The sequence below is a fragment of the Neofelis nebulosa genome, chromosome 9, assembly GCF_028018385.1.
Source record: "Neofelis nebulosa isolate mNeoNeb1 chromosome 9, mNeoNeb1.pri, whole genome shotgun sequence".
Classification (NCBI taxonomy): Eukaryota; Metazoa; Chordata; class Mammalia; order Carnivora; family Felidae; genus Neofelis; species Neofelis nebulosa.
The window spans coordinates 6,692,862-6,718,770 of NC_080790.1; the positions used below are offsets into that span (position 1 = coordinate 6,692,862).

The window sequence follows — 25,909 nt, forward strand, 5'->3', positions numbered from 1 at the left end:
GCATGGGGACAGCAGGGAGGAGTACCCCGGAGAGAGGGAAGAAGCCTTCAGAACAAGGGTGAGAGGGTTGAGAGTTGGGGGTGGGGGTGGGGGGTTGCCAGCCATTCTGCATTTCCTCAAAGCTCATGAGAAGATCATTCATTTAGCATAGAATAATCTATGCTAAATAAGGCCATTGCTGCTCAGATTATGAGTCATAACCCTAGGATTGTTTGGACAGGACCTGTTCGGGGCACAGCGGTGGAGGAAACGAAGTAGACGGTCTAGAGAGTTAGGAGAAAATATAATTTGGGGGGAGGCTTGACCAGCCCTTGATACTCAGATGGTGTGGGGCTCCGGTGTGGCTCTGCGACCTTGAGCTCAGTTGAGGGCCTTGTTGATTTCAGTTCGTGAAACTAGGCGTCCCTGCAGACACCGTCCCAGCCTTGTCGCCGTGTTTCGGGGGCCAGCACAGCACCTGACACGCAGTACATCGTCCGTGGACCCCACTGCGCTGCTTGGAATCGCATCCCTCGGTATTGCTCGACCTTAGGGCTGCCGGCACTTTGACGGAGATGTCCAGCTCACAACCAGAGCCATATCTGAGCCTCGTTTTCCCTTGAAAGCATCAGGAGATGCTTAGGCCTGTGGCAGGAATCACTGTCTACTCTGATTTCATTTCAGTGACTTAGTCTCCAGGGGTCTTTCCGGATTCACTCCGCTCTTCGGACTCACGCTGACTCAGGTCCGTCCCTTCAGAGGCGCGTGCTGAGAACCCCTCCTGAAGCACATTGAATAACCAATCAGCCGGATGCTCAAATCCACCAGCGCCTTGAGTGTGGGCTCCTTCCTGAGGGGCCTTCTCGCTCTTTCTCCAACTCAGCAACACGCTCTACAAGGCCCAGCTGGAATTCGTCAGTGAACTACTGAGCGGTGTGAGCCTTCTCTGACAGCTTCGATTATCAGCTCAAGGAATAAAAACAAAAGTCAGGAAGAGATGCCAGAGGCAGAAAAGCAGCATAGAGCTGGGTCCTCCTGTGGCATGAATAACGTGAGGGAATAGGTTTCTCTTCTAAGCTTTAGCTCCATTTTGGGAGTTTGCTTGCTGGGAGGCATTAAAAAGCCCTTGTTTGACCAGTTAAGAAAATAAATGACCCATAGAAAGATTTATCTGTGATGGACTCACACTGTATTTTCAAGGGTCGGATGTAACATGTATGACTAATAATACCTTTTATTGAGCAACTACTATGTGCCACGTATTTTACCGAGCTAATCTCCACTTCTTAGGATAACCCTGCTGGGTTTGTGGTCGTACCTCCCTTCCCCACCTGCTTCTTTCCAGTGAAGCTAGGGCTCTTAGAGAAACTTGGTCAAGGTAACAGAAGGTTGCAGAGCTGGGATTGGAACTTTGGACTCCAAACCCTAGAAATCATTTTTTTTTTTTTTTATCGCTAACCTTTTTTTCTTTTCCATTAAGCAATAATTGCACCTCGGATAAACCTCACTGGCTACGATACTGCCACTGCACAAAGATAACCTTTTTTTTTTTAATGTTTATTTATTTTTGAGAGAGAGAGACAAAGCATGAGCAGAGGAGGGGCAGAGAGAGAGGGAGACACAGAAATGGAAGCAGGCTCCAGGCTCTGAGCTAGCAGCACAGAGCCCGATGCGGGGCTCGAACTCACGGACCGTGAAATCATGACCTGAGCTGAAGTCGACGCTTAACCGACTGAACCACCCAGTCTTTAACACTTTTTGTAACCCTAACTTGTGTTTAGTCTTGGTAACAGCTTTATTGAGATACAATTAACATACCCTACAATTCAACCTTTGAAAGTGTGCAATTCAATAATCGTTAGTGTATTCACAGGGTTGTGCAACCCTTATCACAATAAATTACAGAACATTTTCATCACCAAAAAAGAAACCCTGTGCCCTTTAACTACTACCTCCCCTATTCCCAGATCCCCTTCCCATCCATAAGCAACCACTCATCTACTTTCTGCCTTTATAGATTTCTATAGTCTGAACATTTCGTGTAAGTGGCATTATGCAATATGTGTCCTTTTGGGTCTGGCTTCCTTCACTCAACCTATTTTCAAGGGTCATCCATGTTGTAGCCTGTATCAGTACCTCATCTCTTTTTACGGCTGAATAATACCCCCCTGTTGTACGAATTGAATTGTGTCCCTCCCTAGTACATCAGAATGTGACCTTATCTGGAAATAGGAACACTGTCCATACGATCGATCATACTGGAGGTTATGCATATAGTTGTATAGGAGTAGGTGGGTCCTGACTCCAGCATGACCAATGCCCTAATACAAAGGGGGAATTTGGACACAGAGACGTGCACACAAGATGAGCGCCTGTGGACACAGAGATGAGAGCGATGTGTATGTATGCCCAGGAATGCCAAAGGTTGCCACCAAGCACCAGCAGCTCAGAGAGATGCGTGGAACAGATTCCCCCTCACCATCCGAAGCAGGCTCCAGGCTCTGAGCTGTCAGCACAGAGCCTGATGCAGAGCTGGAACTCAAAAACCGTGGGATGGTGACCTGAGCTGAAGTTGGACGCTTAACCGACCGAGCCTCCCACGCACCCCTTCACCAACATTGTTACTGTCTGTCTTTTTTATTACAGCCATACTAGTGGGTTGGAAGCAGTATCATACTGTGGATTGATTTGCATTTCCCTAATGATTAATTATATTGAATAGCTTTTCATGCGTTTTATGGCCATCTGTATATCTCCTTTGAAGAAATGTCTATGCAGAGTCTCTGTCCATTGTTTCATTGGTTGGTCTTTTATTTCTGAGTTGTAAGAGTTCTTTTTTTTTTTTTTAATGTTTATTTATTTTTGAGAGAGACACAGACAGAGCTTGAGCGGGGGAGGGGCAGAGAGAGAGGGAGACACAGAATCCGAAGCAGGCTCCGGGCTCCGAGCTGTCAGCACAGAGCCCGACGCGGGGCTCGAACTCACGGACCGTGAGATCATGACCTGAGCCGAAGTCGGACACTTAACCGACTGAGCCACCCAGGCACCCCATGAGTTGTAAGAGTTCTTTATGTATTCTAGATATGAGTCCCTTATCGGATATTTGCAAATATTTTCCCACAATTTGTGTGTTTTCTTTACTTTCTTAATGTGTCCTTTGAAACACAAAAGGTTTTTTTAATGTTTATTTTTATTTATTTTCGTTTTTTTTTAATGTTTTTTTATTTATTTTTGAGACAGAGAGAGACAGAGCATGAGCAGGGGAGGGGGCAGAGGGAGAGGGAGACACAGAATCAGAAGCAGGCTCCACACTCCGAGCTGTCAGCACAGAGCCCGATGCGGGCCTCGAACTCACAGACTGTGAGATCATGACCCTAGCTGAAGTCAGATGCCCAACCGACTGAGCCACCCAGGAGCCCCTATTTGTATTTATTTTGAACGAGAGAGAGAGAGTATGTGTGTGTGCACCAGCGAGCTCTCACGAGGGAGGGGCAGAAAGGGAGAGAGAGAATCCCAAGCAGGCTGTCAGCACAGAGCCCAACGTGGGGTTCGAACCCACAAACCTTGAGACCATGACCCCAGCAGAAACCAGGAGGTGGACACTCAACCGACTGAGCCACCCAGGCACCCTTTACTAAAGCACAAACATTTTTAATTTTGATGAAGCCCATTGTATATATTGCTAATTAATGTTTTATCCATCTATTTTGCCTCCACTCTTGCCCCTCTGCATTCATTTTCCCAAGAGCAGCCAAAATGATCTTTTTTATTTTTAGGTATAAAGCAACCCTGCCAGGCCTCTGCATGTAGGAAAATTACAAAGATTACCCTGTGTGATCTGGCTCCCCCCACTTCTCCAGCATCATCTTACATTATCTCTCTTGCTCACAACACCCCAGCTTCTCCGACCTTTCTCTAAATCCACCTAGTTCCTGCTGTAGGGACTTTACTGTTCCTTTGTTATACGCTCCTCTCTAACTGACATTCACCTGCTCCTTCTCTTCCGGATTCAGCTCAAATGCTACTTCCTCCAAGAAGTCTTTCCTGATTGCCCTCTCTAATGTAACAACTCCTCACACACCCTGGATAGTCTTTATTACATCACCCTGTTCCATTTCTGTCAAGGGCACTCACAAGAAACGATTTTTTTTTTAATGTTTTAAATTTTTTTAACATTTATTTATTTTTGAGACAGAGAGAGAGAGAGAGAGAGAGCATGAACAGGGGAGGGTCAGAGAAAGAGGGAGAGAGAGGATCCCAAGCAGGCTCCGTGCTGTCAGCACAGAGCCTAACTCGGGGCTTGATTCCATGAACCGTGAGATCATGCCCTGAGCTGAAGTCAATAGTCAGATGCTGAACCGACGGAGCCACCCGGGCGCCCCAAACGCTTCTCAAATTTTAAAAGGCAAACACGTATCCGGGGGTCTTGCTAACATGCAGACTCTGCTTCAGCAGGTCTGGGATTCTGCACTGCCATGAGGCCCCCACGTGATGCAGACACTGCCGGGCTGGGGACCGCACTGCCAGCAGAAGGGTTGAGGGGACAGGAGCGCCTCAGTTCACATGTGATGATGCCACATCACTGCCATCTCGACACTAGCACGGTTAAGCCTTCCCATAGCAAGGGAGGAAAAGTGCACGTTTCCGTCTCTGAAGGGGTCGGGTCATCGAACGATCCCCTCTCCACTCTCCAATGCCGGATTTCCCCCTACAAACATATCTTTACAGAATACTTGAGGCCACGGAGAAGGCCCCATCGCAGGAAAAGCCCACCCGCCTTCCTCTCTCTCACACCTCTGCGTTTTCTGTGTGTTCAGTCGATATGTCTTCTCTCATTTTCAATGCTGAAAGCCAAGTGCTTACGTGCGATTCAATTCTGTTAACACCTACTGAGCACCTCCTGTGTGCCCGCCCTGTGTTTTGGAGTTAGAGGTACAAAGACATCCCCTCTGTCCCAAGAGTCTAGTCTAGTGACAGCAGTGAGACGAGGAAACCCGTGTGCTAGTCATGATACAATGGGGACGTTCCTGTGGTGGAAGCACCTAGAACTTTGGGGGAACTGAAGCATTTAAAAAAAAATTTTTTTTTTAACATTTGTTTATTTTTGAGAGACTGAGAGCAGAGGAGGAGATGCTTGATTTTGTCCAGAATGTCTTTTTTATTTTTCAGTAGGCTCCACATCCAACTTGCACTCAGGATCCTGAGATGGACCAACTAAGCCAGCCAGGTGCCCTTTGGCCTAGAATGTTTAAAAGGGACTTCGTGGAGGGAGCACCTGGGTGGCTCAGCCAGTTGAGCGTCTGTGTCTTGATTTCTGCTCAAGTCGTGATCTCATGGTCGTGGGATCCAGCCCCACACTGGGTTCCATGCTGGGGTGGAGGCTGCTTGGGATTCGCCCTCTCCCTCTCCCTCTGCCCCTCCCCTGCTCCCTCTCGAAATAAATAAACATTAAAAGAGAGAGAGAGGGAGAGACTTCATGGAAAGGAGGTTTGGGTTTGATCCTGGAGGATGATGAGAAGTGTGGTAGATGAACAAGAGGAGGGATGTTCCAGACTGAGGGTTTTGTGGTGAGAAAATACTTCATGGATTCAGTGAATGGGTTGGAGCAGGGGGGAAGCCTGTGCAAGGCCATGGGTCCTGTGCTAGGACTTGCCCTTCAGGAAACAGAGATTAAAGGTAGACAACCATGTTCAAACTACTTATTGCAAAAAACCTCTGTGAGTTGGGAAAAATGAGGAGTTTAGTGCGGTGAAAATGGGGCCAGCAAACTTTTTCTGCAAAGGGTCAGATTGTACTGTAAACATTTTAGGTATGTGAGCCATTAAGGGTCTGTTGAATGGGTGTGGTTGTGTGCCAATAAAACTTTATCAATGCTCACATTTGAGATGCATATCATTTTCTTTTTTTTTTTTAATTTTTTTTTAACGTTTATTTATTTTTGAGACAGAGAGAGACAGAGCATGAATGGGGGAGGGGCAGAGAGAGAGGGAGACACAGAATCTGAAGCAGGCTCCAGGCTCTGAGCCATCAGCCCAGACTCGAACTCACGGACCGCAAGATCACGACCTGAGTTAAAGTCGGACGCTTAACCGACTGGGCCACCCAGGCGCCCCATGGGATGCATATCATTTTCATGTGTCAGAAAATATTATTCTTCTTTTGACTTATTTTTCTACTTTTGGGAAACGTCAAAACTGTTCTTAGCTCAGGGGCACCTGGGTGGCCAGGTTGTTAAGCGTCTGACTCTTGGTTTCATCTCAGGTCATGATTTCACACTTCGTGAGTTCAAGCCCGAGTCGGGCTCTGTGCCACCGGTGAGGAGCCTTCTTGAGATTCTCTCTCTGTGTCTCTCTCAAAATAAATAAGTAAACATATGAGCTAAGAATGTTATATATATATACATACATATATACGTATATATATACGTATATATGTATGTATATATAGCTCAAGGACAGTATAAAATCAGTCCGCAGGCCGTATCTGGCCCCTGGGCCATAGTTGCAGACTCTGGGTGGGAACAAGGTCAAGAGAAGGTAATAGTGAAGGAAGCTGGAAAAAAGCCTGGGGGGAAAAAGGAGTTTAAACTTTATCCTGTGGCCAATAGGGAACCGTTGGAGTTGTTCAGGGCAGGGGTAAGGTGTTCAACTGAGGCACAAGTGGAAATCTGTGCCACCTGGGTGACCTACGAAGCTTGAAAATGGAGCTGAGTGGAGGGGGAAGCCAGTGATTTGATTCAAGAAAATAAATTATTGCGAGCACTCAGTAAAAGCTTTAGAAAATCTATTTACATACAGAGTGCTAATTAAACTTTCTTTGCTTTTTCATTAAAGCAGACCACACCCTCTGTTGGTGCTTAATTGTGTTGTTCTAAGCACTTGAAAACAACAAATAGCATTTTCTTAATTACTCTAAGATAATTTTTATTAACACAAGTTGCCCTTGCGTGTATAGTCCAATTTACTGAGGTTTTGTCCTATATGTGCTTTATCCCATAAGCATGACTCAGAGTGGGAAGGTCTAATTCTCTGCCTCCTGGCAGGGAAGATACAATTATACTCAGTAGTGGGCTGGTAAATGTTTAACCACCTGCTCTTGGAAGAAAATGTGTGTGTGCACATACATTTAATTTTCGCTGACATAAAGGAAATGTAGCACCCAACTGAAAAATAATAACAAATTATACAATATTATTTTATTATATTTGTTTAACATTTGTTTATTTTTGAGAGAGAGAGAGAGAGAGAGAGAGAGAGAGACAGAGCGTGAGAGGGGGAGGGCCAGAGAGAGGGAGACACAATCCGAAGCAGGTTCCAGGCTCCGAGCTGCCAGCACAGAGCCCGACGCGGGGCTCGAACCCATGAACTGTGAGATCGTGACCTGAGCCGAAGTCGGACGCTCAGCCGACTGAGCCACCCAGGCGCCCCACATAATATTCTTTATTGTAAATTCCATGCAGCTAATTGATTCTCACGGAAAGCTTTCGTTACTTTTGGCCGAACCCTTGCATTCGTGGTCCAACGGTGTTTGCAAGTCAACCATGATTTGACACAATGAGACTGTGGATAAATGCTTGATGATTATCCAGCCCAGCAAAGCAGTTGTTCCTGCCGTGGATAAATGAGTGTGGTTCTGACATGAATGTTGGTTGATAGTTTGTCCGTGTTAACAAATAACACAGAAGTGAAGCCACGAAGATGTATGTGGTATAGCTTCACGCATCAGTCAGGAGCGACCTCTTCGCTGAATCGTGTGACAGTCTGAAAATACTAGAAGAATATTAGCTCAAATATTTTCACTACTCACAACGTAAAGGTTATAGACCCGACACACTTTTTTTTTTTTTCAACGTTTTTTTATTTATTTTTGGGACAGAGAGAGACAGAGCATGAACGGGGGAGGGGCAGAGAGAGAGGGAGACACAGAATCGGAAACAGGCTCCAGGCTCCGAGCCATCAGCCCAGAGCCGGACGCGGGGCTCGAACTCACGGACCGCGAGATCGTGACCTGGCTGAAGTCGGACGCTTAACCAACTGCGCCACCCAGGCGCCCCCCGACACACTTTTAATCTGCATTATTAACATTCTCTCTACCACTTTATTAAGTTTAGACGATCAACAAAACAATAAATAAAACCTTGATTTTTAGCATTTGTAAATACTCCCACCATGGACGATTCCAAGCTGTGAGAACGGGAATTGGGAAGAGATATACAACAGCACACCATTAGAGTAGTGTTTCTTTTTTAAAAAAAATTTTTTTTAATGTTTATTTATTTTTGGGACAGAGAGAGACAGAGCATGAACGGGGGAGGGGCAGAGAGAGAGGGAGACACAGAACCGGAAGCAGGCTCCAGGCTCCGAGCCGTCAGCCCAGAGCCTGACGCGGGGCGCGAGATCACGCGAGATCACGCGAGATCACGCGAGATCACGCGAGATCACGCGAGATCACGCGAGATCACGCGAGATCACGCGAGATCACGCGAGATCACGCGAGATCACGCGAGATCGCGACCTGGCTGAAGTCGGCCGCTTAACCGACTGAGCCACCCAGGTGCCCCTTGAGTAGTGTTTCTACCACAGAGGTACAACCCACAGTTTGCAAAACTTCTGAAAATCTGCCAGCCCGTTCTCTCTGGAATCAGATCTAGCTGGCTCCAGCATAGTATCGATTATACCTCATTTTTCTAGACTGTCTCTTGCAGTTTACCAACCGGAGGGTCACCTGGAGAAACTGCTTTGTTTAAAACCAAAAAAAACCAAAAAACAAAAAACAAACAAAAACCAAACAAAAAACACAAAAAACAAAACCAGACCTCAAGTATCTTAATGCGAAGTTAGCTATGAGTATATCAGCTTGTCATCTAAATTTTCCACCTTAACACAATGACAACGTTCTCAAAAATTGGCTTTGAATATCCTCTAAAACTTAAAGTTCTCATTCTCAAAAGTCTAGGACCAATGATAAGATTCTCAGTAATAATATGGCCCCTGTGGCATTTTCTCTCTTGTGGCCAAACTAACATAAAACACGGGTCATGGAATCGGGGGAAGGCCAGTGCAGGAAGGAGGAAGGAGCCTTCAAACTCAGCTAGCCCAGCTTCTTTCATTCTTCAGATAAACGGAATCCAGAGAGGTTAATTTACTTATCTAAATCAGAGAAGCAAAGCTGATATCAAAACCTAAGTTTTCAAGTGTAAAATAGTTTCTGTGTGCTAATTTTTCTCTCTCAAGCGCAAGATGAGATCATTGTGGTAAATGTACTCAGACTTCTCTTACTTTGGGATAAGTGGGTGCCTTGGGTAATACTGTTTCGGGGAGAACCATTGTTAGGCTGTAGAAAAGAAACCTCTGGGTATGTATACTTACATATTACATCACAAGGGTTGTTGTGGATATCCTCCCTCTTATTTCATTACACTGTTACCATAATTCTTTTTTTTTTAATTTTTTAGTGTTTATTTTTTTTAGAGAGAGAGAGAGTGCAAGTGGGGGAGGGACAGAGAGAGAGGGAGACACAGAATCCAAAGCAGGCTCCAGGCTCTGAGCTGTCAGCACAGAGCCGAAGCAGGGCTCGAACTCACAAGCTTTGAGATCATGACCTGAGCAGAAGTTGGACGCTTAACTGACTGAGCCACCCAGGAGCCCCCCTGCTTTTTTTTTAAGTTTATTTGTTTTGAGACAGAGTGAGACTGCAGGGGATGGACAGAGAAAGAGAGAGAGAGAGAGAGAGAGAGAGAGAGAGAATCCCAAGCAGGCTCCACTCTGTCAGCACAGAGCCCAATTCAGGGCTTGAACTCTTGAACTGTGAGATCATGACCTGAGCCAAAACCAAGAGTCAGACACTTAACCAACTGAGTCCCCCAGGTGCCCTACATAATTCTTCTAAGGCACAGATCTAGTCATTCCAAGAGTAATTGTTCACAAATTAATAGCAAGTGAACTGGGCAAGTCTTGCGTTAAACCAGCCAACCCTCAAGCACATTTCAGAGTCAAGAACACATTTTATACCTTGGTCTGAGAGTGAAAAATCCCAGGTTCTTGAGAATGACTGGAGGCAGAAAATTCCTTTGGAAAACGGGCTGTTGGCTAGTCTCAATGGGCTGCTGAAAATGTCACTTTTGAGAGGACAATTTCTTTCCTCTTCCCTGGAAATGACAAGCCTCCAACACCATGTTTCTTACTTTCTTCTTTTTTTTTTTTTTTTCTTTTCTTTTTAAGTAATACAAACCTACAATCTCTTATCTGAAACCCCCGGGGCCAGATGTGTGTGCAATTCAGAACTTTTCAGGTTTTAGAATGGTAATAAAGCACATATACTGGCTATTCTGAGTCATCCCCAGTGGGGTCTGGGGCAATACTCCATAATCAAGCACATTTATATTTTGTAGTAAAACATAACTATTCAAATGAAGTGGGAGAAATAAGAATATAAACAGCTTCGTGTCAGTTCATTTCAGGTCAGATTTACCATTAATAAGGCTGTTTATTTTTTATTTTTTAAAATTTTCTAATGTTTATTTATTTTTTAGAGACAGAGAGAGCGAGCACAAGATGGGGAGGGCAGAGAGAGAAGGAGACACAGAATCGGAAACAGGCTCCAGGCTCTGAGCTGTCAGCATAGAGCCCAACGTGGGGCTCGAAGCCACAAACCACGAGATCATGACCTGAGCCGAAGTCGGATGCCTAACTGACTGAGCCACTCAGGCACCCCACCATAAGGCTTTTTAAAACATTAGGTTTTCAGGGCTATGTAGATACAAAATTTCTTGGTGAGGGAATACAGACCTTTAATGATGTTTTCGGAAAGTCTTCCCTTCATACATTAAAAAAATGTACGTGTATGTGTGTAATGTTTTCTTGATCCACGTTCAACTTTAATTCTATTATTATTTGTTGGAAACTACTCATTCTCGTTATATTAATCTCAGAGGCACATTAGCTGTGTCTGGCTCAGATCTTATTTTAATTCCCAGCCTGTGCACAGGGCAAGGTTTTCTGCGATTCTCCGGGATGTCTGCGAGAGTACACGGCTTTCGTGTTCTGTCAAAGAGGTCATTTTATACACCAGAGGACTTGGTAATGACTTGCTTCCCACCAGCCCTCCCAACCACTTGTATGGTGCTTTGCAGCTTTGCAATTTTATTTTTGTGGCTACTAAAGTCTCCTGTAACGTTACCTGAAAAGTTATATTAAACTACAGGAAACAAGAACAGGCGTTGCACATAAAGAGAGCAGAGAAGAACACCAAGCTCAACTTTGTCCTTGTGAAAGTAGTCTTGATCAGTCTGGTTAATGCTGTACTAGATGCCAGGGAAAAACACGACTTCCTCCTCTTTAACCCTCACAGCCTGATGGATACTTGTCCTCTAAAAATCAAGACTTGAAAAACTATCCGGAATATTCTCCGGCGACAACAAAGAACGAAACAAAAGCTGTAGCTGGAAAACCAGCGAGGAGGAAAACAGAGTCTGCTCAGTGTAGGGGAGGATGTATTAACATAAATATGTACAGGACTTGGATTGTAGACTCAGTAGCATGTAGAGGAAACCCACCAAAGACACCAAAAGAGTGAAAACAGCTAAAAGGAAGACAGGAGCAGAGATGCTACAGTTTTAAAAATTGTAACTCATTGCCTAGTGCGGCAATAAAAGCTATCCACTAATACCGCTATTTCAGAAAGTTAAATTTCACATGCAATGCTACTAAAATACCAAAGGCCATACATAACGTCTGACCCACGCTGCCATCTCATATAGCAAATTCTTACATGGGAGCTTAAAAAAAGATTGTTTGACTGGTCCACTGTCCTGCAGCGTCAGGAGGCTGCTTTGTCTGACATATTGAATTTCCAATGTCTCTCACACTTCCTCCTTTTCAGATGCACAAAAGGTTTTTGTAAAGTTTCTCTTGCTTTTATTGCTGGCAGCTACAGAAACCATGCTACATGCCTGGCGTAGAGTTATAGGGTGTGATTTCATTTGACTAGTGTCTTCAGAGCTTCTGGATTTTTAAAAATAACCCTTAAAGTTTCCTTAAGAGCTGTTACATGAAAATCTGTACGAATTCAAACTGCGTGCTGAATCAGTCATGCATGAGAGTTGCCTGCCATTGTTGCGTGTCCCCTCTGAAACCACAGGAAGAGGGGCTCTTTCCCCAGGTTCTCATCCACTGCCTGGGTTCCCTCCACTTCCTGCAGGAATTTCACTTGAGGGCATGCAGTTATCTTCCCAGGGTGGGTCCTCGTCTGGTACTCTAAAACTATTTCCAACGAACGCAGAATGACCTAGGCTCGTACAAGCTTTCGGAAACACGACGGGGACACTTCCTAGGGGCCTGTGAGCTCGGCAGCGCCCAGACTTCGAAGTCAGCGGGACCCGAGTTTGAAGCCCCGGTCGCCCCCGGGGCCTTCACTGTGTGCTCTGCGGCTGCGTGTTTTATATAAAGCAAATAACCCTCGCTTTACGTGCCTCGTGAGCTCGTGAGGATTAGGTGACTTTACATAGAGCACGGGAGCATCACCATATGGTCATTTCTTGTCACTGTTCCCGAACCCCAGACTGGCGGCGGGCGGGGGATGGGGGGTGGGGGGTGGGGTGCGGGTGATGCCCGGCCGGGCGCGGGAGACACTCGTCGCGCCGAGTGCGGGCGGGGGGCGGAGCGCACCGTCCGGCAGGGGGCGAGCTCCTCACACTTTCTCTCTCGCCTGGACGGGCATTCCCCGCGGTTTAGGGGGGGACCCCAAGGAAGGTTCCTAGCGCCGGGTAGGGGAGGGTAGACTGTGGCTGGGCCCGGAAGGGTGAGACGAGGCCCCGCCTGCCCGCGAGGCCCGGGGTGGGGGTGGGGGTGGGGGCGCGCCCTCGAACCACGGCGCGCGGCGCGGGGCTCGAACGCCGAGACAATGCGGCGCGCGGCGGCGGGCGAGCGGCTCGGCGGGCCGGGGCGCGCGCCGCCTTCCTTCCTGCAGGCTCGGCTTCCCGGCGGCGGCGGCGGCGGCGGCGGCGAGCGCGCGGATTGGCGGCCCGGCCCTCCGCGCCGCCCCGCCCCGCGCTCGGCCGGCCGCCGCCCCCGGCCCGGACCCGCCCCTCTCCGCGGGAGTCGCTCGGGGCCCGCGGCTGGGTGGCCGGCAGTTCCCGTCGGCTCTGCGCGTCCGCCTCGGGGCTCGCTCGGGAGGGCAGGCGGCGGAGCCCTCGGCGCGGCTGGCGGACCGGCCGGGCCCGAGCTGCGCGGGGCTGCGCGCGCGGCCCCTGCTCCCGCCGCCCGGCCCCGCGGGCGGCCGACCCGCGCCCTGCGGCGGCTCCTGCGGCTCCTGCGGCGGCGGCCCGCGCCCCGGCGCTTCCCTTTGTCCGCCGGCCGGGCGAGCTGCGGGCGCGGCGGCGGCGGCGTCCGAGCGGCCGGTCGGAGCCCGCGCGGCGGCTGAGGCGGCGGCACCCCCGCGGCCGGCCGCCCGCGCCCGCGCGCCGAGGCGATGCCGGACCAGATCTCCGTGTCGGAATTCGTGGCCGAGACCCATGAGGACTACAAGGCGCCCACGGCCTCGAGCTTCACCACGCGCACCGCGCAGTGCCGGAACACGGTGGCGGCCATCGAGGAGGTGAGCGGCGCCGGGCGGGCGTCGCCGGGCGGCGGGGGCGGGTGGCCCCGGCCTCAGGTGGCCTCGCGCCCTGCCCGCCGCCCGGCCCTCCCCCGCCCCTGCCCCCCGCGCCCGCAGCCCGGGAAAAGTTTCTTTTCCTCCAAATCGGACGCGGCCGGGCCACCCCTGCCCGACACAGAAGCCCTTTGTTCCGTGTAGGTGGCTCCGAGGAGATGGCTGATGGCTACCTTGGGCCTTTTTAAGACCCCCCCCCCCCTCCTCCCGCCGCCCTCGTTTCCCTCTCGGGGCCCCGGGCCGGGCGGTTTCCCGCAGCGCGGCCAACTTTGGCCGGGAAGGCGGGGTGGGCGGTGAGCTGGGACCCCCGCGCCCGCCGCGGCCGGGGTGGTGGGCTCGCCAGCCTTCGCCCGGCGCCCACCTCCCACTTGTTCTGGGAGAGCCCCTGCCCGCAGCCCGCCCCGCCGCGCAGCCGTGTGCTCCGAGCCCCGCTGCAGCCCTGGCCCCCTTTGCCCGCCCCTCGGGTGGGTGGGAGGACCGTGGGAGGACCCCGGCCGTCCGGGGAAGGTGTGCACACCTTAGCGGGGAAGGCCTGACCGCATTCCACACCGCGCCCGGCCACCGAGTGCGGGGAGCTGAGTGCGGAGCCGGGGCTTCTGATCCGAAGACGTGTGATAGCCGTCCCCCAGTTGCGTGTGTCTCACCCTCTTGACCCCCCCCCCCCCCCGATTGCCCTCCTCCCCATCAGCCTGGAAAAGGCCTGATTTTAATCAAGTGCTTTCAAGGTGCAAAGTCATCATGCCGAGTGCTAACTGGTAAGCCCTCCACATCCTGCGGAGAGAACCCTCAGGAATGAACAAGCTTAGGTTGACAGTCAAAGCAGCATGCGTCGTAGGGCAGAGTTTGTGAGTCCAGGGCCCCCGCTGCTGTGTGGTTTAGGGTAGCTCCTCGCCTCTCTGCTCTCGTTTTCCTTACCTGGCGAACAGGAGTAATAAATACATCCTTTCCCGGACTATTATGAGGGTCAGAGACGCGGTGTGTGACGTGCTTAGCGCTCTGCTTGGCTCGTAATAGGTAACTGGTTTACAAGCCACACGTGTGCCAGTATGGAATAGATGATTAAATTTCTCTTGGCCAGAATGTCAAGTTACAGCCTTAAAATGGGGTATCGCAGGCATTTTAGAAGAAGATGATTGGGCTTGAGTGAGGGAGGGGAGGTCACGGCAGAGCTTTTTAAATTCAGCGATGCCATTAATTTTTTTTGCCCACTTTGAGCAGAGCATCTGCTGTTAGGAATTGCTTGGGGAAAAAAAACCCAGAATGTTTCTCTTAATGGGGATTTATATTTGTGTAGACATAAAGAGTTAAAAGTGATAGATTTAGCATTCTGAATATTTTAAGTATAGCTAGGGCCCCCTCCTACCTCCCTCCTTTCTTCTCTCCTGTTTTTTTGGTGGAGGAGAGCTGCATGTAAACCTTTTGTAGTGAGTTCTGTAATCCCACATCTACTTGTGTCAGCAAGGCTTAAAAATGTTGGCTTCAAATTAAAAAAAAAAAAAAAAAAGGCTTTAAATGAGGCAGATGGAGATGACCCAGAGAAGTTTTTTCAGAAGTACTGGTTGAAAAGCAAGGGGAACATTTTCATCCTGTTTTGAGAATACACCATTAATGATGTCTATGGAATGATTGCAACCAAAAAAGTAGCTGAGTGTTTCTTTAGGGAAGGAAGCCTTGTACACGATGCCTTAAAGAAGGCTCGATTATATGTAAAGTTCTGTTTCTTTTCCCCACTGCTGTTTGTCAGCTAAATATTATTAACACTGGCAGGTGCTGGAGAGTTAGGCAAATAGGAATTGCTCTTAAAATTGGCATACCCTTCCTCTGATTAATTTTCGTTTGCAGTGTGTAATTTCCAAAGCCTTTTTTTTTGTATGCTGTGCAGGAGATTACCCAAGAGCTCAGTTACTGAGCAGATTAGAAAGAGACTGGATTTGGTCATTTTATTAAATTGCAAGCTCGCTCCCTGTTGCCATCCAAGCACACGGATCGGTTAAACTTTCAAAAATGAAAAAATTGAAATCATTACAAGTCTATCTTCACTTTTAAAAATTTAATTTTGAGAGAGAGAGGGAGGGAGGGGCAGAAAGAGAGGGAGAGAGACAGAGAGAATGCCAGGTAGGCTGTGCTGTCAGTGCAGAGCCCAATACAGGGCTTGAACTCGTGAGATCATGACCTGAGCCAAAATCAAGAGTCAGATGCTCAATGGACTGAGCCACCCAGGCGTCCCAGGTCTCTTTTCACTTTAGGCAAATCCAGTGTTCATACTATGATATGAAGTATGTGAGTTTGGATTTTTTTTTTAAATGTTTATTTTGAGAGAGGGTGGAGTGAAGAGAGAGGACCCCAAGCAGGCTCCACATACCTTGATCTCACGAACCGAGAGACCATGACCCAAGCCAAAGTCGGATGCTTTAACCAACTGAGCCACCCAGGCGGCCCGTGAGTTTGGATTTGTGAGAAAACTAGATTTGAGAGGTGTTTACTCTCTGAGGAATCAATGTAGATTCCTTTAAATAATGCTCTCTCCTGGGGTGTGTAATGTTCATCCCCATTTCCAAAACTTGTTCCAAATAGTTGCATTAACAAGTGATGCCCACATATTTCAGTTTTCAACAGGCATTAACTTTTCATACTGAAGTGAGGCAGAGAGTGGCTCTTGTGACATAAATTACTCATTTAACATAAAATAAATTTAAAATTTGCAAGCCCTGTTCCTGTGTTTAAATAAGTGAGTCATGGGATTAGCAAACTAATTTTAAACTGATAAACCTTTGGGAACTTATTTTTTCCAATGTAGGTTATGTCTGATAAAAAGTGTTTTACAACTGACATGTACTTTTTGGATACGTACATCTGTAGCTGGGTTGTTGGTAGCTGTTGGGTCCCTACCCTGCGCTATGAATATCACATCTGTTGTATTTATTCCTTATTGCTGCTTTATACATGAGGAAACTGAGGCTCAGAGAGGGTAATTTGTTCAAGGTTATAGAGCCTAGTAAGTTGAAGAGCTGGCTCCACGCTGTTTTCAGAAGTGTTGCTGTTTTTTAAGATGATTTGTAAGTAATCTCTACACCCAGCGTGGGGCTCGAACTTACAACCTCGGGATCAGAAGTTGAGCTCAAGAGTCACATGCTCCACGACTGAGCCAGCCAGGCGCCCCCATCTTCTGTCCCTTTTAGTGATGCTGAATTCTCTGAATTCCTCATTTGTTGGATAGTTATGGGTTCAAGTTCAGACTCCACCACTTGCCAGTTTTGTGAACTTGGCTGAGATGCGTTTTCTTATTTTCCTCAGCACTAAGTTCTGGATACCAATACCTCTGTACTTCAGAGGGTGGTGGGGAGGGTTCAATGAGATAAGATACAGCACAGTCTCTGACAGGCACCGGGTCTAGTAAATGCTAACTGCTTGACAACACAGTTAATCCGTAGAACCTGTTGAGGGCTCTGGCACCAACATGGGTTTACCTGGGGGTTGGGTAGGAAGAGTAGAGGAAACGGAGGAATGGTTGAATGAGTTAAGTGAATGAAAACTTTATTTGTTAACCCATGCTTGTTTTTTTTGTTTTTTTGTTTTTTTTTAACCAGTGTGTTGTCTCGCCTGGTGATCACTTTCTCTGGGTGAAGTAATTATTGTGCACATTTTTAGCAAAGTCTGCTGCTGCAACTGGATGGAATCTGTGTTTTTGGAAATAATGGAAAAAAATAAGTAGTTGTGACATAACTCTGAGAAGTAAGCTTCTCCCCCGCCCCCACCTTTTTGGGGGGGTTATTTCTGTCTCCGTTTCTTGGAGTCTCTAGGCACTTTGAAATATTCTCAGAATAAGAAAAAGTTGTAGACGTACTTGGAATATTCATGTTGATAGTTCAGTCCTCCTGTAAAACACCATCCATGCTGCCTTGCCTATTTGGCTTTTGTCAGATATGTAGTTTTAAAAATAAATTTGATGTTGACTCGTAAGTATTACAATTTAATCTGCTTCCTTCCGGGGCCATAATTCTCTACTCTGTTGTGCTTGGTTACCTTGGAAATCTCATTGCTGTCACAAGCACAGGGTTCTAACTGCAGGGGTAAAATGAGCCTGTGGGCTGCACAGATTCCCAGGGGCCTTGCTGTCCTTGGGGCCAGATGCCCCTCCCAGCAGTTCTAGTGGGAACCTGGCCCATGTGCTTTTTAGGCAAGAATGTGATTCTGAACCTCAGCCCTTTGTGAAGAGGGCTCTTCCAGATCCCAGACTAGTAGATTTTGCATCTGTTGTCGGAAGGACATAATCTTTTCTTGCCCGTGTGTTTGTGTTTTTGGAAATGAGGTTTTGTGGTCAAACAGGGCCACCTTATTTATGCTGTGTTCTGAAATCTGGACTTAAAACGTGTTTGGAAATTTTTGAGTCATTTAAGGAGGAACCGATCTTCTCTTGTTATGTAATCCTCCCTCCTCCTCCCAATTGTTTCCCCTGTTTCTTGTGATTAACAGTAAAAATACTAATGATTCTCCCAGTAGGGTCCAGGCTCTGACATTCATGCAGTATTTATTGAGTCCTGCTGTGTGCTAGGTGATGGGAATAGAATACCAAGTGGAGTAAGTTCCCTCTTTGAAAGAACCTACAACTTAGTGGGAGAGGCAGACATCCTATAACAAATCAGTGCAATAAACCACGTCACTGTGAGAGCTGGGGCTTTAAGATTGTCCAGGATCATGGATGCCCAGGGATGGCATTGGTCAAGGGTGCCTGGGGTTGTGGTTAGGAGTGCAGTTGAGTCATGAGGTCAAGGTGGTCATCTGTGGGTTACCGCATGCTTTGGTCACTGAAGTGTCTCAGAATGGCCTTCTGTGGCTGCCTTCCTGCCCTAGGTAAGTACTGATCCACTCCTGAGCTGGTGCCATCTAGGCCTCTGATAGAGTTTTCACAGTGTCCCATCCACAGAGGCTGCGCAGGCCAAGAGTTTGCAGGGATCCTTAATTCTTTTCTTATGCTCCACATTTCTAGGAATTGGTGCCTTCATGGAGCATATACATTCTAGATCTGTATTAATATGGTAGCCTAAGATTAAAAATTCAGTTTCTCAACTGTACTAGCCGAGATTCAGGTGCTCAGTAGTCACGTGTGTATTGAACAGTGTGGATTTAGAACATTTGCATCCTTGCAGAAAGTTTTGTTGGATGGTGATGTTTTAGACCCTTGCAGCTCAAAGCAAGGTCCACTGACCAGCATTAGCATCATCTGGGAGCTTGTCAGAAATGTAGAATCTCAGATTCCACCTTAGACCTAGTGAAATTGAGTCTACATTTTATTTTATATTTTTGTTTTTTAAATACTTATTTTTGGGGTGCCTGGGTGGCTCAGTTGGTTAAGTGTCCAACTTTGGCTCAGGTCATGGTCTTACGTTTTGTGAGTTTGAGCCCCGAATCAGGCTCCGTGATGACAGTGTGGAGCCTGCTTGGGATTCTCTCTCTCTCTCTCTCTCTCTCTCTCTCTCTCTCTCTCTCTCTCTGCCCCTCCCCCACTTGCTCTCTCTTTCTCTCTGTCTTTCTCAAAATGAATAAACTTAAAAAAAATTTTTAATGTTTATCTTTGAGAGAGAGAGAGAGCACAAGCAGGGGAGGGGCAGAGTGAGAGGGGGACAGAGAATCAGAACCCAGGAACCGCGAGATCATGACCTGAGCCAAGGTCAGATGCTTAACTGACTGAGCCACCCAGGTGCCCCTGAGTCTATATTTTAATAACATCCCCAGGTGCATTGTCTGCATATTAAAGTTTGAGAATCAAACTGTAAGAGTATGATGTAAGAGTATGAATCCTTGCTGCAGTTAGAATCACGTAGGGGGGACTTTGTGGACTAGAGGTGCCTGGCCTATTCCCTGAAACTCTGACTTACTGGTTTGGGTGAGGCCTGCAGCTCATTGGCATTTGAAAGCTTCTGCACAAATGGAGTTGGTAATTATTGCAGTAAACAGATAGTTATGTAATGTAATGTCAAGTAATGATAAGTGATAAGAAAAGTTCTGTAGAATTTGGGAGTAGCAAGTGACTTTGGATATTGGGAGGCAAATCAAGAAAGGCCTCTGAAGACGTGACGTTAGAGCAGTGCCCGGAATGCAGTGAGGAATCCAGCCCGGGAAGAACGGAATGGAAGCACGGCACGTGAAAAGGCCAGAAGATGTGACCGGACTAGGGCATTTAAGGACAGGAAGAAGGAGGTGGGTGAGGAGAGAAGGGTGAGGGTGGGCAGGGACAGGTCACACAGGCCTTGATGATCTTGGGAGGGGATCGGACCTTGTTCTGATGTGATGGGAAGCTATCAGAGGGTTTGAGCAGGGAATAACATGGTCCCATTTACATTTTACAAGTGTCACAGCGATTGTTCTACAGAGAATAGACCAGCAAGGCAGGAGACAAAAGCAGGAGACTGGTGTGGCGAGGAGTCTGGTGCAGGCATCCAGGCAAGAGGGTCTTGGCCTGGGTGGTAGCGGTGGGGGAGAGGAGAGGTCTGGTGGAGAGATCTGTGGTGCATGGAGTGTTGGTATGCCGGGGAAGTGAGCAGGACAGAGTTCCTGCCCCGCAAGACCGAAGTCAAGCCCAGTTCACACAGGCCACCTGGAGAATAGACCTCTCTGCGTCTCTAGAGTGAAGCGTCTGCTGCTGCTGCTTAGTGTCAGCATCGAGGCCAGCTGTGTGCCACTCACCTTCACTGGTTGGAGAACTTCTGTTAAAACCAATCCGGAGGGCGCCTGGGTGGCTCAGTTGGTTGGGCGGCCGACTTCGGCTCAGGTCATGGTCTCACGGTCGTGGGTTCGAGCCCTGCGTCAGGCTCTGTGCTGAACGCTTGGAGCCTGGAGCCTGCTTCGGATTCCGTGTCTCCCTCTTTCTAGTCCTCCCCCATTTGTGCTCTGTCTCTGTCTTTCAAAAATGAATAAATGTTAAAAAAAAAAAATCCTGAATATTTGTTTTGTTTCATGGCAGACAGGGATGGAGTAGACTCAAAGCCTAGCTGTGTAGACCTGGGCTGGAGGGGTATGTTCACTTCCCTCCGCTGCAGAGGACAGCAGGGGACACTTCATTGACTGTGTCAGATGCCCAAGATCCTGTCTCTGATCCAGCTCCCCAAACACCCCTCTTTCCCTCCTACAGAGAGCAGGGGAGTTCACCTGGTCACTGTCCAGCAGTAAAAACATGCCTCCCTGGCTTCAACTTTTGTGTGTTGTGTGCTCTTAAAGCAGTTGCCAAGGGCCCTTCCAGGTACTTTTGTACCATCATCATTTCATCATGTGAATCACGTTGTGGAATAAACGGGTCTGGAATACTTGGGCTGTAGTTTTATTTGTATTTGGTTTTGCTGAGTTTATTGATTCATAAATATAGGCTGGGCACCTACCAATATGCTGTCACTGCCAGGTCAGGGCTCCTTCCCCATAAGCCACTTTAGAAGTCCTGATGAGTATAGGCAATATCGTGAGACATTTCAAACTCTACAGTTGTATTAATAGAGCTCTTATTAGAGTCACAGGTGTGGCTGATGTTAGTGCGGCGTGTTGCTTATATTCGTTACTGAGGAAAAATGCTACATTTCACTCGGGATCATGAAATACAGATGCACTTCTTTTTTCCAATCCAAATTTATGGACCCCTTGAATTCAGACAGAGACTCCTAGGCTTGACGATAAGATTCTTTCAGTTAATTGTTTTTGGAGTGCGTGATTGACTCTGTAACAATGCTCTTTAAACAAGCTTCACCGTTATTACCCTGTCATTGTCACGAGTTGGTTGTTAGAGTCTCGCTGAGGAATGTCGCCTCCTAAGCCGGTGTTAAAATTATCGAGTAGTGAAGGTGTTTAGGGGAAGCGGTTGTGGTTTGGCAGCCACGGTATGCTCCGCACTGTTTCAGAGTCCGGGCCCGGCACTTTCTCCTATGGTCGCATGGGTTGCACTTTCGCGTGCCTTGGAGTTGAGCAAAACTGTGGATGCATCTCTGAGTCCTGTTCTTAGGACCCTGAGCTGGGCTGCCTCTCCACAAGCCAGTTCCCACTTCCCCTGTGTTGCGAGCATGTTCTACCCTATCCTTTCACTCTGTAGGGCAAGCTTGTTTGTGAAGCCAGAGTACGTGTTCAGGTATCTTCCTGTCCAGAGTTTTAAGGGAAACTTTGCAGGCCTTGGGTTGTTTTTGGTGCTGTTGTTGCATGAGTGTGTTTGGGACATCCACAGCATGGCCAAAGCGTGACTGTCAGTCACTGTTGTTGTTTTTTCTCCCCTCTTGTCTTTCTAGCATTTATTGGGTGCTTACTGTGTGCCAGACATGCTTTAAGTTCTTTGCATATACTATTACCTTGTTTTAATTGTTACAAAAACGCTGCACGGTTCCGAGAACCTAAGCCGCTTTACCAAGATCACAGAGCTGGGAAGTACTGGAGGCAGGATTCCAACTCTAGCATTTTGACACGAGGGTCTGCTCCTTTAGCAGCCGGCTGCCTCCGTGTAACTTGGGCCAGAAAAGCCTCCCTGTGTTGATGCCTCTGTGACGACCGGGACCCCTCTCTCTGTCAGCGTTAGTGACTGGCATCTATTGCGTTTCTTGAGTGCATGCTTTGGGGAAATCCTTGCTGTTCTGCTCCCTCACTGTCCTTGTTGCTGTAGAAATGATTTCTCTTTACTCGCTTCACGGCTCTGCCGACATGCCCAGCCCTGCAGGGATGAGTGGCCCAGGGCAGTGCTCACAGCCTGGCAGGAGGCCTGCCCTACTAACGGTATTAGTAATGATGTCATCTTTCCACTCGATCTTGAAGATGGCTTTGTCAATATGATTTTATACATAGATGCTGTCAATAAAATCGGGTGGCTGATGGAGACAAACTCCCTCTGATGATGAATTCCTCTGTATTTTAGGATTCTAGCAAGGTGATCAGGATTTGGGGCCCTCTTTCTCTAGTTTCCCAGAAGAAATCACATTTTTATTATGGCTTTTTTTTTTTTTTTTTTTTTTTTAATGCCAACTGCAACCATGGCTGACATTGCTTTCGGCCTTAATTTTGTTTTAAGGACTGTGCTGTGTATTAAATTGATTATTGAATCCTTTCAAAGATCCTGTGAGGTAGGTCCTATCACCTCTGTCTTAACGGTTGAGGAAGGCCAGACGCAGACAAGTTACATGCCTGCGGTTCCCCAATCCCACACTAGCAGTTGATGGAACCACTACTCCCAGCCACACTGTTAGCACTGGTGTCCTTTGGGCTCTTCCTCCTCTTGGTCCTCGGATGCACCACCTGATGTCTCCTGCTGCCATCTCTGTTCCTCTTTGGGTGTCTCTGTGGGTCTCTTTAGTGCAGGTCGCTAATTATAGACCTTCTGTAGGCCAGTCCGCATTGTCGCTGACCTCGGGAATGTGTGATTGCCCGGACAGGGTCATCAGACACTAACCCCTGGGGAGGTACTTAGCATCAGGGGTGTTTATTAAGTGACCCTTAACTACCTCGAAGTGAGTTAAAAGGAGAGATCTGGCTTCCTCAGAGCCAAGGGACTGATAATACTGTCACAGCTGTGTGTAAAGGACTCCACAGCCACGCAGGCAGGGATCAGATGCATACAGATTTCTCTCTTTGTCAGCAAATCTGTGTTTTGAGAGGCCACTGAAGGGTGAATCACAGATCTGGTGTGTGCAGGCAGACTCAGGCTGAGGAGTCAGCTCCCTGTTGCCAGCTAGGGGACTTTGGGGGAGATTCTGCAGGGAAGGGGGAATGTCAAGTCCTTGTGCCGTGTTTGTTCCTCCGACGGCCCTGACCTGTTGCTAGCCAGCTGGTGGACCTTGTGCTGGGGATTTCTGGCTCAGCCTCTGTGGCCTCTTTGGGAAATGGGGAGCTGGATGAGCTGGAGTGCAGGCAGGGGCTTCTCCAGCCCTTAACCATTCTGCGTCTACGGATGTCTGCAGCTCGACTCGCCTGCCTCTTGCCACTCTACTTTTTCTGATCCTCTCCTCTCCTCTCTCTGCCTCTGAGCTGTTCATACTCGTGCTTTTCAAGAGGTTAGAGGTGAAAATAAGCTTCACCTCTTCCATTCCCCCCTTGAGAGATTCCCTTGCCCAGAAGATCACTGGAGTCAACAGGATGGTCGTACTTGAGCTGGAGTGTCACTGGGTGCAGTTCTAGTTCAAGTTTGGGACAAGTGGCGCAGGGTTTTTTGGCCCCCTGCTCGCCTGGGGGCAGCTTGAGTGGTCTCTGCTGCGATGTCTTGGCCTCTGGGTTCTGTCTCTGTTGTGCTTTGCTTCGCTGGTGAAGAGCAGGTTGTGTTGATGATAGGATCGCAGGGTTTTGTGATCATTGAATACTTTGGACTGTTGAACTTGTAGTAAATCCTGCTCATAGCTCCTAGCTTTCCTCTAGGTTTTGGGAGAGCCAGTATTCTCCTCGTTGGAAGCTGTGCTTTATGATGAAGCCCTGTGGATCTGGTTGTGTTAATACGGTGGACCGATTCAATTGAGCTCTCTACTCTCAAATTTACTACTAAATCCTCCTTTAATACTTAATTTCATAAGGATTTTCGTGGGTATTCTAGTTGTAGAAAATGTAGCCCATTGCTTCCCATCTCATGGGCTACACCTTGACCTAACTTTTTTGTGTTAAGACACTTGTGCTTACTTTTCTTCCTTTTTAGGGTTTGCTGAAGATGGCGGTATATAGGCTGAATTGGCAAGAGATGGTGAGGTTTATCGGGGTTTATCGATTATAGAACAGGCTCCTCTAGAGGGATATAAAGCACCGCCAAGTCCTTTGAGTTTTAAGCTGTTGCTAGTAGTTCTCTGGCGGATAGTTTTGTTCGAGCTAACTATCTAGGTTTAGGGCTAAGCATAGTGGGGTATCTAATCCCAGTTTGGGTCTTAGCTATCGTGTGGTCGGAGATGTTAAAGTTACTTTCGTGTTATATTTTTACATTAACTGTAGCTTTTTACAGCCTAGTTAAGGTTTAACTTTAGCATATTTTTTTTCTGTAACACGCTTTACGCCGTAGGTCTATTAGTTTGGGTTAATCGTATGACCGCGGTGGCTGGCACGAAATTTACCAACCCTTATTTAATATAGCTTAGTCGAACTTTCATTCATAGCTTAATTTTTATCACTGCTGTATCCCGTGGGGGTGTGGCTGAGCAAGGTGTTGTGAGCTACAATAGTTGTGTGCTTGATACCAGCTCCTTTGGATCACTGTGATTTAGAGGGCATTTTCACCGGGATGCGGAGGCTTGCATGTGTAATTTTATTAATAACTAATAGAAAGGCCAGGACCAAACCTTTATGTTTATGGAGTCTGGCGACTCATCTAGGCATTTTCAGTGCCTTGCTTTGTATATTTAAGCTACATTAACTAAGGGTGCGGGATTATTGGGTGTGTGAGTGTTGCTCGATAGGGACGAATTAGAGATCAGGTCGGCGTATCTATAGATACTGCAAACAAAGTTATGATTTAGTATTATTAGTTGGTAATGACAGGGGTTGGTAAAGTTTATAGACGTTAGTTCTTAGGCCTTACATTTGGATACGGGTTTAGTCTTGTTTTTGGGGTTTGGCAAGACAAAAATAAACACGTATTGTAATAAGTAAGGTTAACGGGGGGTAAGGGGGGTTTGATTAAGCTAACTATTTACTAAATCAAAAAAAATGTTTGCATGTGTATACGTGTGTACGTGTACGTGTGTACGTGTACGTGTGTACGCGTACGTGTGTACGCGTACGTGTGTACGCGTATACGTGGGAGCGCGCATGCCGTGTCCTGTGGAACATTAGGAATTTAAGTATATGTCCTGTGACCATTGACTGAATAACACCCTGTATGTTGTACGTGTGGAACCCCCGCATAGAGAATAAGTCCAGCTACATTACACTTGACTGAGTCAGGACCTTTAGGTCATAGCTGAGTCATAGCAAGCTCGACCCCCTAAAATTAAAAGATACCAAATGCATGACACCACAGTTATGTGTGATCATGGGCTGATTAGTCATTAATCCATCGAGATGTCCCATTTGAGAAAGTTGAAGGATTGGATTCAAGAATTTTATGACCCTGAAGTAAGAACCAGATGCCAGATATAGTTCCACTATAGAAACCCCCACATTAAAATGGGCCCGGAGCGAGAAGAGGTACACGTTCAAGCAAGGATTGTTGGTTTCTCGAGGCCAGGTGATCAAGCTCTTTCGGATAGTTGAGATCCATAAGAGACTGTCCTGGATTAGAAGTATGCACGACCAAGCACTACTATGTCTTATGTAATATATATAGATTATTGTACATGCTTAATATTCATGG

General features: G+C 47.5%; 1 protein-coding gene and 1 pseudogene across 5 annotated transcripts in view; one reads left to right on the forward strand and one right to left on the reverse strand.

Moving 5' to 3' along the window:
* Positions 1 to 1,439: 1,439 nt before the first annotated feature.
* LOC131486495 (U4 spliceosomal RNA) lies at positions 1,440 to 1,516 on the reverse strand (annotated as a pseudogene).
* An 11,803-nt stretch (positions 1,517 to 13,319) lies between these two features.
* The window catches only part of ASAP2 (ArfGAP with SH3 domain, ankyrin repeat and PH domain 2), a 176,701-nt gene continuing 164,111 nt past the window's right edge, over positions 13,320 to 25,909 (forward strand). For all 5 annotated transcript variants that reach the window (XM_058682488.1, XM_058682489.1, XM_058682491.1 and 2 more), the window contains exon 1: positions 13,320 to 13,572. In XM_058682488.1, coding sequence (XP_058538471.1) covers positions 13,447 to 13,572 — 126 coding nt within the window. In that variant the 5' untranslated portion in view covers positions 13,320 to 13,446. The remainder of the gene's footprint in view (positions 13,573 to 25,909) is intronic.